At 46.2% G+C, this 13,008-nt stretch overlaps 1 protein-coding gene across 1 annotated transcript in view; it reads right to left on the bottom strand.

Annotated features, from left to right (window-relative positions):
- LOC144753527 (guanylyl cyclase C-like) overlaps positions 1-13,008 on the bottom strand; it is a 632,982-nt gene that overhangs the window by 42,265 nt on the left and 577,709 nt on the right. The window contains exons 24-25 of the mRNA XM_078641183.1: positions 11,907-12,005; positions 10,828-10,922 (exon numbers count right to left, since the gene is read on the bottom strand). Of these exons, the coding sequence (XP_078497309.1) occupies positions 10,828-10,922; positions 11,907-12,005 (194 nt within the window). The remainder of the gene's footprint in view (positions 1-10,827; positions 10,923-11,906; positions 12,006-13,008) is intronic.

The following is a 13,008-nucleotide window of genomic DNA, read 5'->3' as shown; positions in this document are numbered from 1 at the left end:
CATTAGACGCACCACAGGGGGCGGAGCCAGCATTGTGTGGGGAAACCCAGCCCTATTCAGGTCCCAGGTGCACTCCTCCCCAGCCATCAGCATGCTAATCTCAACACTCACCACCGGGGCAGACCCATCCTGACTCCTGGAGCCAGGCTCACCAGCCAGCTCCAGCCAATCACACGCCAGACACAAATTACACAACCATGCCCACTTCTAGAAGTGGCACTTCCACACTAGACACAATCACGCCGCATACATCATTGCACAGCATTTAATCACACGAGTCCGCACATACCAAACTCGCACCTGCACTCCCCACGCATCAGGAACTACCAGGGACACACACATTCCCCATGCATTCCTATGGGAGGGCAGGCAAATCTCACACGCGCACTCAGAGCACACGTACTTTACACTGCGCCACAGTGTCAAAGTGTGCAAAGACCAGAAATCACCACAATTATTTAATAATACCAGGCAAAAAGTTCAGGGGTAAACCTGTCAGAAGGGCCAAGTCCAACACAACCCCCTTCCAGCCAAAATGCAGGGCAGGCCAATCACCACTGTGATGGACTTCCCTGCTTTGGGCGATAGAACACGGACGCGGGCCCGCACTGCAGAGACACCCTCCGGATCTACGCCCTGTTGTTCCACAAGACAAACACATACTTTAAAAAAAAACAGGCCCAACCAGGCTACCCCACGGTACTCCTTAGTTGTCCACGGCCAGGACCAGGCCCTAGGCCACCCAGATACCACTGGTCCTTGCCAATCAACAGAGTGGGGGGTAGTAACCCCTGGCCTACAATAGCCATTCTCCACCCTCCTTCTCAGTGTAGTTCCAAACTACCACTGAGCCTCCAACCTAGGGTCCGCACCCTCAGGCTGACCAGAGGTCACGGGCAAGAATGCCCCACCCTACCTCTACTTCTGGGGTTGCGCACTCTCCCAGGAGAAGCACCCTCCAGAACACAACTCTCCCACCAGTTCGGGACCTCACTCCCTCAGCAGCAGTGACTGCAGTCAGACCAGCACAAGAAAGGTTTAGTGAGGCGTTGCACTTTGCGGGTTGCCAGATGCGGCGCAAGCGGCGGCTCATGGAACGCGTCGAGACGGGGACGGCGAGCGGCATAGGCTGCGTGGCCGAATGCAGACGCGGCTCAGTGCGGTGCCTACAGGACACCAGGGTGGTCATGACGGGGTCACAGCTCCCTTAACTGGTCTACCACCTGAGATTCAGATTCACCGGTTGCACAGGGGTCAGAGGCGAGGTTTCCCTCCCTCTGTACCCCCTTCCAGAGTTCTGTACCCTCCCACTGTAGAACAGGGTTCATCCACTTAAGGTAGGCCCCACCTGCTCTCAGGGTAGTACCACAACACTCAGCCAAGAACCTTAAAGATCCCTGCTAGGCCTGTACCACCCCTTCCTGGAAACACAGGGTCTCTTCACTTAAGATGAGCCCCACCTGTGTTCACAGGGGTACCCCTAGAAGACAAACCGGCCAGGACACTGGCTACAGTCGCCCTGCCGTCCAGGACAGGCAAACACTTGAACCTGTCTCCCCAAACTAGGGAAGCTACCCTTTGGTTAGATGCCTGGCGCACCAGGACTTCTACAAGTTGAAAACAAAAATCTAAGACTTTTTCCTCTCCTTCAGCAGCAAGGCAACCACTGCAGGCCAATCCTCCAGGTCAGGGACAGTACTCCTCCATACAGCTTACCCGGTTCCTTCTCTTCAGGTAGAAGTTCCTTCTTGTAACTTCAGGACACTGCTTACAGTTGCCCTTACGTCCAGATCCGGTAACACCGGCTACTGGCTCCCCAACCTGGTCAGATGCCTGGCGCACCAGGACTTCTTTGAGGGTGACACAATTAATGTGTTGTGTACAAGTCTGCCAGACACTCAGGACATAAGTGGCATCACCATGGTCACTCCCCGGCGACACAACCCTTCTGGCTGGCCCCTGACCCACTGGTTCTTCCACTGGGGAGTCTATCCCCCTCGCACCCCTCCATCTGGACTTCTGCACCCTCCCAACTGGAGCGGTACTGCCAGACAACATAACTACTAGAGCCCTGCTTACAGGCGCTCCACGTTCTCTCCACACTGGGAGAGCCCCCTCAAAGGACGCTCTATACGGACATGCTAGGCTCCCTCACCTGGTGTTCCCAAAAAAAACACCCAGACTACGGAGACCGGGCTTGTGCTCCTCTGAGCCACTTCCACCACCGGGCTGGAAGACCAGAACTTTCCTTAGGGTCACTCCCCAACAAATAACACAATGGCATAGGGGCAGGGGAAACTCCCTTGACCTTCAAGCCCACCCGTGAAATCCAACACATATCCATTTATTCAGCAAGCTCCCCATTCCAGAGAACTCAAACCACTTGTTCAGTGCACCACAACATTCATCCCCCCCCCCAGACTAGTAAGGCAGTTTTTACAGCCCCTGATTTCTCAACCTGACCACACGTGACACAGGTACCATGACTCTGGAAACGGGACGGGGAATACATGCACTGGACACACTTATGCTGCCACCACTGGATCCCACCCTTCCTGGGGAATCCAGAAAACTTACACTGCACTTAGGGGACAATCTACCCTCCCGAGCTAGGGACACCTAACTCACAGTGCTCAAGAAACACATTTCCCAAGAAATGACATTTAGAACAAATTTAAAAACAATAATCCCTTTCATATGACTATCTAAAATGCAGAGTTTTGTAGTGGAGCCAGTTGTCGCTGTGGTACTGCGCAAACACAAATCCAGATCCCTTCCGCTGCTTCCAGTGTTAGAAATGGGAAAGCGTTGGATAGCGTAGGGGTAAAAATTACTATTCCCACTCCAAAGAGTGCAACAGTAGAGAAAGCGTTGGATAGCGTAGGGGTAAAAATTACTATTCCAACTCCAGAGAGTGCAACAGTAGGGAAAACATTGGATAGCGGCAGGGTAAAATTTACTATTCCCACTCCAAAGAGTGCAACAGTAGGGAAAGCATTGGATAGCATAGGGGTAACAATTACTATTCCCACTCGAGAGAATGCAACAGTAGGGAAAGCGTTGGATAGCGTAGGGGTAAAAATGACTATTCCCACTCCAGTGAGTGCAACAGTAGGGAAAGCGTTTGATAGCGTACGGGTAAACATTTCTATTCCCACTCCAGAGAGTCCAACAGTAGGGAAAGAGTTGGATAGCGGGAGAGTTAAAATTACTATTCCCACTCCAAAGAGTGCAACAGTAGGGAAGGCATTGGATAGCGTAGGGGTAAAAATTACTATTCCCACTCCAGAAAGTGCAACAGTAGGGAAAGCATTGGATGGCGGGAGGGTTAAAATTACTATTCACACTCCAGAGAGTGCAACAGTAGGGAAAGTGTTGGATAGCGTAGGGGTAAAAATTACTGTTAGAAATGGGATTTCCAGTTGGCTGAGGCTTGCGCCAAAGCCAGGCCGAAACCACCACTCTAGTCAGGGCAAGGGAGTTACACGCCAAAGATACCCCCTGCTCACCCTCTAGGCAACGTGACACGAGCAGTAAGGCTGATCCCCGGGGTAATGTAAGTTAAGTATTTGCGCACGAACCCACCAGCAACAACATCCCATGCCCCCCACAAAAGGAACTCCACACAAGGTATATGTAAAAATAGCCTTTGTATTACAAAACACATTAGATAATAAACACACACTTTACAATGTGCCAGGGGCACGGGCAGAATTTACAGGGGGTTATATACATGGGACAGGGCCACCTGGACCACTGTCAGGAATAAGCACTTTTAGAACATAGAACATATAATAACTGGCGGCGGATACGGACCGTACCTTCTGTTCTGGTTGCGCGGGATAATGCGAGTGATCTCCTCAGTAGGCCTGAGCGGGCAGTGGTGATCCGCGCACTACAAGCATTTGGTTGGGGCGACCAAGGTGTGGGGTTCAGAGGAGGAGGGGGGCAGGGTGCGAGCGGCCCAGTGAAGCGGACGCGGCTCAGAGGAGAGCGGCGCGGCTCGAGGCATGAGGGCGGCCCAGGCACAAGCTGTCGAGGTGCAGGATGCGGGCGGCCCAAGCGGAGCAGAGCACGGCTTCACAAGGAAGGGTGCGGCTCTTGGCGGGGGCGGCTAGGCACAAGTTGCAGGGGAGTGAGCAAGGCACACTTCAGGCGAGGCCCCAGCGGCCCAAGGAGATCAGACAAGTCCCAGCAATTTGTCAGGGAAGGCACAATAGAGTCCACTGGTCCTGGGACTCTGGTCAGGGGGCAAGCTCAGTATCAGGCCCTTGGAGATAGTTAAGCACCAAATAATCATTTAGCACACAACCAGTAATCACTGGTAAGAAGTAAGTACCACCTACGCAACCCTAACCACCTTAGGAGAATGTCACACAGGGAACCAGGACCTCACTGGCAACACCTGTACTAGGAAGAACAACCACCTAAGTATCAATATACATTTAGGGGTATAAACATGAGAACATTACACATGATGCATCACAACATTCAGAGGTGTAGGAGAAGAAAACACATGATGCATAAACATACATTCAGCGGTGTAAGGAAAGCAACTTTGTACATGATGCATAAAAACACATTCAGAGGTACCAGAACACAGGGTGCGCAAAACATACAACACATAGTACATTTCCTAGCACCCTAAGCATTAGCGCATGATTCATAATAGCATATAAATCACATTTAGCGCAGAAATCATATTTAGCACATAACTCACATCAAGGTCCAGGTTGCGCCACTGCGCCAAAACCTAAACGTGGCAGCTGCCCACTTCTTGCTGGGCAGCTGAGGACAGGGACAGAACAGGGCCTAAACGCTGCAGCTGGCAATAAGTGCTGCGCAGCTGGGGAAGGCCAAGGTTAGGGAGGAAGGAGTGCGACTCACTCCTGAGTCCAAAGTACAAGTCCCTAGGAGGAAAGAAAACCTAAACGGTGCAGCTGCCCACTAATTGCTGGGCAGCTGGGAAACAACAACACTGCGACAGGGCCCTCACTGGCCCCTGGAACCAAAACTGCGCCAAAGGTTTGGAGCCACCGGGCTCTGAAATAAACATGTGCGTTGGAGCCCTCTGGCTCTAGGAACTACTGTGCCCCCAAAAGGTTGGAGCCCTCTGGGCTCTTTAGAACAATACATGTGCCCTCTGGCTGCGCAAAACTGAGCCATCTGGCTCTAACAATAACGTGTCCCCCAGTCCCTCGTGGGGACTCTAAAAATCAACGGGGCCTCGTGGGAGCCCGCAGGCTCTGCAAAATATCTCCCCTGGTGGAACATGGCTGCACATCGGTGGAGCCACGCACGGGCTCTAGGGGAGACATGGGGCCCCCGGGACCCCAAGACCCCCCACGTGGCCCTTGAAATGAAGGGGGGCATCAGGTGAGCAGCCTGTAATGGCGGGTCCGCTTATTCAGTCAAAGAAACACTTGTGCCACTCTGGAGCGGCCCGCTCTCCTGGCAGGACCGCTCCTACTCTGCCTCTCCCCACCCGGACCCCCTGGCTGCACTCACCGGCTTGGGGGGGAGGGGGCGGAGGCAGACGTCCTTCACCGGCAGCGGCACACGGGGCTCTCCTTACTCATGGGAGCCCCGCCTGACAGTGCCTTGGTTCACCCGGTCCCCCATCTCGGCACCGGGTCTTAGAGGCAAGCCCTCCAGTCTCGGGTGGCTTCTCCTTCTCGGCCGCGGCGGGCGGGACTTCCTGTAAGCGAGCGGAAGTCCCGCCCCGCTCCAGGCGCCCGGCCGCCTGACTTCCCGTTTTCACGGCCATTTTTTTAACGCGGCTCGGGCCGCGGCGGTGATTCTCGGCCAGAAAGGAGGGGTGGGCACCCTCGGTACTAAAATAAAGCATAGAAGCGAGGTGGGCACTCGCTAAGGCACCCATAAACGGGGTGGGCACCCGTGTATAAAAATAATCCAATACCAATAAAGACGCAGGGTGGCACCTGCGCACTCGGGGCACAAAAAGGGCAGGAGCGCTTCCCTCAGAGGGAAAACAACAGCGCTCTGCCCAGAAATGGAAAACAAAGCGCTCTCAAGGCGCTGGGGGCACAGACAGCACCAGGACCCTAAGGAAGGACCCCTTAGGCAACTAGGGCCCAGGCAACAAGGTCCTCCTAGGTAAAGGAGGAATCCTGGGGTATGGAAAGCAGAGCAGGCAGCTCCTAACAAAGAAAAAGTCCTCCAGTCCCCCCAGGCAAGGCAGAAGGGTCCAAAAGAAGTCCATCAGCAATCCAGGGGCTGGGCAGGGCCCAGGGAGGCAAGCCTTCCCCTGGTCCCCAGCAGCAGCACGCCCCTGGTAGATTCAAGTGTCAGAAAAAGAACATTTTACAAGAGGTCACAGCCTCTTTTTATACACAAAAATCCCTTTGTCTAAAGGTGCAGGGTGGGTGCAAAACCAGGCGCAGCTGGTTTGGGAGCATTCTTGAAGGGCTCAGCCCCTCTTACTATTCACTGGCCATGCTAGGGTCATTAGACGCACCACTGGGGGTGGAGCCAGCATTGTGTGGGGAAAGCCCAGCCCTATTCAGGTCCCAGGTTCACTCCTCCCCAGCCATCAGCATGTTAATCTCACCACTCACCACCGGGGCAGACCCATCCTGACTCCTGGAGCCAGGCTCACCAGCCAGCTCCAGCCAATCACACGCCAGACACAAATTACACAACCATGCCCACTTCTAGAAGTGGCACTTCCACACTAGACACAATCACGCCGCATACATCATTGCGCAGCATTTAATCACACGAGTCCGCACATACCAAACTCGCACCTGCACTCCCCACGCATCAGGAACTACCAGGGACGCACACATTCCCCATGCATTCCTATGGGAGGGCAGGCAAATCTCACACACGCACTCAGAGCGCACGCACTTTACACTGCGCCACAGTGTCAAAGTGCGCAAAGACCCGAAATCACCACAATTATTTAATAATACCAGGCAAAAAGTTCAGGGGTGAACCTGCCAGAAGGGCCAAGTCCAACAATTACTATTCCCACTCCAGTGAGTGCCACAGTAGGGAAAGCGTTGGATAGCGTAGGGGTAAACATTACTATTCCCACTCCAGAGAGTGCAACAGTAGGGAAAGCGTTGGATAGCGTAGGGGTAAAAATTACTATTCCCACTCCAAAGAGTGCAAGAGTAGGGACATTTTTGGATAGCGTAGGGGTAAAAATTACTATTCCCACTCCAAAGAGTGCAACAGTAGGGAAAGCATTGGATAGCATAGAGGTAAAAATGACTATTCCCACTCCAGTGAGTGCAACAGTAAAGAAAGCGTTGGATAGCGTAGGGGTAAAAATTACTATTCACACTCCAGAGAGTGCAACAGTTGGGAAAGTAAATACTTCATATATGAATAAAAATAACTTAAATGTTAATCCCAAATACAAATTAATTAAAAATAATTAACAATTTTATATAATATAATAATTAATCAATTAAAAATAGAAGAACAAAAAATTATTACAAATAATTACCAATTAATACAAATTATTTACCAATTAACAATTAAAAATTATTAAAAATTACAACAAAACACCAATAAATAAATAACAATATTTAATTATTTACAATTAAATTACTTCCCACCCTATTCCCCTATAAACCCACAACCCGCTACAGAAAATAAATTAATAACATTAACATAAATATTAATTAAACTATTAATTACAATTAATTACCAATTATATTTTAATTAATTACCAATTAAAAATTTAAATATCAATGAATTCAAAATAAATAGCAATAAATACATTTAAAAATGTAAATAATTATATTTAAATTACTTCCCACCCTATTCCCCTATAAACCCACAACCCGCTACAGAAAATACATTAATAAAATTAACATAACTATCAATTAATCAATTAATTAAAATAATTACCAATTAATTATTAATTAACAATTAATTCAAAATAAATACCAATAAATAAATTAACATATTTAATTAATTATAATTAAATTACTTCCCACCCTATTCCCCTATAAACCCACAACCCGCTACAGAATTATATTACGCAAAAATTAAATACCATAAAATTAATTAATTAAAATAAATTATAAAATAAATATACACTTTTCACACATACACTAACGTAAAAATACTTAAAAAAATGAATATTAACCTACTTACCTCAAATTCAATATTTTTGTTGTCTATATTCTGTCCATTCTATATTTTTGTTGTCTATATTCTGTCATTCTATATTTTTGTTTTCTATATTCTGTCCATTTATTATTTTGTCCATTCTATATTTTTGATTCGATATTAATGCTATTCTATTCGATATTTTTGTAGTCTATATTTTGTCCTTTCGATATTGTGTCCATTCTATATTTTTAACTCGATATAAATGTAACTCGATATTAAAAACTCGATATTTTGAGTGTATACCCCAGCCAAGCATATTACAAGTTTCCTCTTCACTGCGCTTTTTATGGCGGTTCTACCGCCATGAAAACAGTGGCGGAGGGGAAACAGGCCCCCAGTGCTTCACGCCCTGTGGATGCACAAAGGGGGGCGTGCAGGCACACCAGTTCCTGCACGGCATGGACTTTTCAGTCCACGCCATCCAGGAACTGTTTTTGGCATTCCAATTTCGGTCCCTATTTTCAGGGCACTGCTGAGGAAACATCAATAACAAAGCCCGCCAGACAGGAGGAAACTCAAAATCTGGCGGGTGGTCTGACCATGGCTTTGGCAGTGTGGCAGCAGGGTGGACCTACCGCTGTACCACCAAAGTCATAATCTGGCTCTACGTATTGTAAGCACCCTTTAGTTATTAGGCAGAATTGTGTCAGTATGACAATTTCTATGTAACATAGAAGACTGTGTGCACCAGGTATAAGACAATGTCCATGTGCTTTTTTTGCTTCATAAAATGGGCATCTGTAAAGTGTTCACCTCAGTATGAAGGCTGTAGGTAGTATGACCTTTAGAACCTTCAGACCTTAGTTATTGTAAGAGAACAGTCTCTCATTGGACAAGTACAGCATAGCGTGTACACCATGCTTAGTTTTAATACTCTGTGGTGTATTTCTCATGAGAGTTTCACTGTTGGTAAACAGTGTGGTACAGAGTAAACTTTCGCAATAGTGTAAGCAGTGCTAACAGAACCTATTTCCTACTTATATCCACTTCCTCTCCCAATATAGTGTCAGTGACTGTCATGGGTTTGATACAGGTAAAGAGTGTCCGTAGTATGACATTAGTTATGTAACAGGGCTTTGAGAATCTGGAGAATCCTGGGTTTTCCATGAACTGTTGTGTACAGATTGAACACAGTGTGCAGAATAGGGTACCCCCTTCATAGTCAACATGAATTTGGTACCCAAAAAGTATATGGTATAGGGTCAATGTTGCAAATAACACAAGCTTGCTTTACCTATGGGGTTTGTATGGATGATAGCATTAAAGAGGCTTAATATTATTCTGAGCTATTTTGCATTTACTTTCATAGCTCGAATGGCATTCCTGGTTACAGAGCAATGTGTACAAAAGAAGTTTGGATGACGTAATTAGTGATGTCATCAATGATGCCATTTGAGATGTCATCAGTGATGTCATAAATGATGTCAGAACATGTCATAAGTGATGTCATATGTGAGATCATAAGCAGTGCATGGTAGGGCGCAAGTTATAGTCAGCACTTATAACTATAACTGGTGAATTTCTGTTGTCACTGACAAATCCACCTAACTATAATGTTACTTTAACCTTTGATTTTCTCAGTGAATATATATATAAACCACCCCTTTTTGGGGGGTTGGCTGCCCCAGCCTGCTATTTTATAGTGCTTTTTTATATTGTGCTGTTGTATATTTTTGGGGCAACCACTCCAAATTCTCCTTCTTTGTAAAAAGAACACCCTTTCCTCACATCACCTCAGCCCCCCCCTTGAACCATCACAAACCATTTCCCCCTATATCTGTATGCAACCCTTAACCCTAAAATAGCACCCATTACCTCCCTTTAACACGACATATCCCTTAACTCTAAAATCACCCTTACCCTTCTTTACCTGTATTCACCCCTTAACCCTAAAATCACCGTTACCCCCTTTACCTCTACCAACACGTCAACCCTAAAATCACCATTACCCCCTTTACATCTACCCACCCCTTAACTCTGAAATCATACTTAGCCCCTTTACCTCTACCCACCCCTAAACTCCAAAAATAACTCTTACCCCTTTTACCTCTACCCAACTCAAAACCCTAAAATGACCCTTTCTCCCTTTACCTTTACAAACCCTTTACCTTAAAATCCCTCTTACTCTCCTTTACTTCTTATCACATCTAAACCTTAAAATTACCCTTACCCATTTTTTCACTACAAATCCCTTAACCCTAAACAACCCTTTACCTGGGGAGTAAAGACTTAGCAGTAAATGCACATGAATAGTAAAGGATGAGGAGTAAAGGCTCTACAAACTAAAAACTGTGGAGTAAAGATTGCATACCTTTCTATGTACCTGTTCTGTAATGAATGTTACATGTAGGCAGGACTTCCCTCTTTCACCTGTTTTACCTGTAGGAAGGCTTTCAACCGTCTTGTAGGTGCTCGCTATCGCATTTGGGTTTCCCCCAGAGGTGTGTAAACTGTCTTATGTGTCTGATCTACAGTTGTTTTCCCGACTCTCTGGCATGCTATCTGAGGTATGCTGTCTTTCTTTTGAGTATGTTTTGTGAATGGATGGCTGCCTTTTGAGTTGCATACCTATACTTAGGTTTATCCTCTCTCATATGCGCTATGCAGTTAGTAGATAGATAGATATCCTCTCTTATATGTGTTACATAGATAAAAAAAATTAATTCCCATTTTTACCTTCAGATAGGTCTCTCCTCTCATCTCATACTGGAACTTGCATTCTGTCCTCTGCAAGATGTCAATGGTTGACTTGCTGACATGAATCCGTAGAGCTGAAAATGAAACATGCATCACAATTAACTTGCTTTCCAATGTTCAGTCTCCAAGCACTTATCTCAGAGTGCTTCCCTTTAGCTCACTTTTTATATAATAGGATCCTTATTTTTATCAAGAAGGTTAGGTAAGGAACGAGGATCAGATTTATTCACCAGAATTAAAAAAGAATTGAATCAACTTGTCTCTATATTCCACGGGATAAACTGAAATCAAATGATTCCATCTTTCATTTCTACCGCCTGAGATCATTGTCACCCTACACTTAAAATGTGGATCTTGCTGTCTTCCTGTGCCTTGAGGTTCAGATATTCTAACTGGCCACCCTACAACAAATTATCACACCAATTTGAAATCACAATATTTCAGATTGTTGTTTCGGACTATGACATAGCGTCCAGTGTAGAGAGGCAGGAAGGGCATCTTGTGGTGTTCCATGATGTCTGGTACACCTTGGCAGGATTAGACTCCTATAATGGCCAAGTAAAAGAAATGTGCCACGGTATGAAAAAATATCAGCTGTCTGCTAGTCTTCACTGTAGAGTTTCTGTGACTATTTGGCTTGCCTCTGGAATAGTATCTAGGGAAAGTAAAGTGTTAGTACCACACCAGGAGAACTGTGAAAGGAAAACATGTTCAGTTAGCAACAAAGGAAGCAAATGAGGGCACCAGTAAATGGACTTAGGCAGATAAATGTGGACTACTGGTGAGGAGATGAAATACATTTTATGTTAGTTAGGAAATCAAGAAACTAAAATCTAAACTCAATATGACGTGGTAGTGCTTTCAATAGATGTATGGTAACAAATTCTTCTCTCCATCCCCAGGATTTCTCACTGCTGTCTAACCTCCTCAATGCATCCTAGGTAGATCATGTCCCGTTTTGCTCTTTGAATTGTCAAACTCAGAAAGTCAGTACACTATAAATTAGAATGCATCTGTAGGTGTACGCATGTCAGTGCAAGGCAGAAGAATGTGCTTACGCAGACCAGTTGATTCCATCCTTGAGGCTGTGTTCACAGTATCGCCAAATAAACAATAGCGTGGCATCTTGATCCCAACTACACCAGCTGCACATGGGCCTGATAGAGAAAAGGACAATCAAAGTATGTTAGAAGATCAAACAAAGAATGAGGAAGAACCAAACAAACTTACTGCTGCTTCAGCCACAGGCGCTTTTAGAATATATGCCAAGGATGAGTCAGTTTTGAAATAGCTTTAGATGATATTTCTCACAGCATCTTCTAACAGAACCAAACAATCTGATTCTGTTCAGGGGCATGTTCTTGTAGCTCACTATAAATTAGTTTGTGGGCATTGCTTCTGTTAGTCATGAAATTGTGAAGAAGGCACTGGATGGGAATCATAGTTTAATCTTGTAAATAGATGATTGAGAAAATGAGAAGAGGCAAGCTTGCAATCCATACAAATGTATTGTTTCCATAAAGTAAAGCCGTGGGAAGACATTAATCTTTATTTTGCATGAAAATTAGAGTTCCAATCCCCCTGTCCCTGCTGAAGTAAGCTCTGTCTGCTTCTCTAAGGCTCTGGTGGAGAATCATAATTGAGACCAACTGGAATGCGAGGTAACCAAGCCACCGAGATACCAATTTTAAACAACAATACCTGCTGAAGGTATTGCTGAGTAGACAATGACTGCCCCTAATGTGAAGAACCGTCATTAAATTAGTGGGAAAGTGGTGTGGGTGAACTACCAAACTTCAAAGACACTAGTGCCATTGAACAGAATCCACTCCATTCACTAACAGAATGTGAAGTGGAAGATGGCTTATATACAACCATTAAGGGAGCTGACAGGAAAGACCATAACATTTGAAAATCTTGTACAGCGTAGAATCCCAGAAACAGGCCTGTGAAAAGATATCTTAGTATCTCAGATGGGCATGTAGCCCAGGAAGACTAAGATGACAGAGCGAGGGAGGATGCCCACTACATTACTAGTTGGAAAATGTTTAAGGTAGGATGGAAGATTCCGCCCGGGTGGGTGCATGCCCTTTTACATAACAATCAAGTTTTCTCAGTTTATACTCTTCTGTAATGAGTTCATTCCACACTTTATCCTTG

This window comes from Lissotriton helveticus, chromosome 1_1 (assembly GCF_964261635.1).
Source record: "Lissotriton helveticus chromosome 1_1, aLisHel1.1, whole genome shotgun sequence".
Taxonomy (NCBI): Eukaryota; Metazoa; Chordata; class Amphibia; order Caudata; family Salamandridae; genus Lissotriton; species Lissotriton helveticus.
The sequence above is the reverse complement of the archived record's forward strand: the minus strand, read 5'-3'. Positions and strand labels throughout refer to the sequence as shown.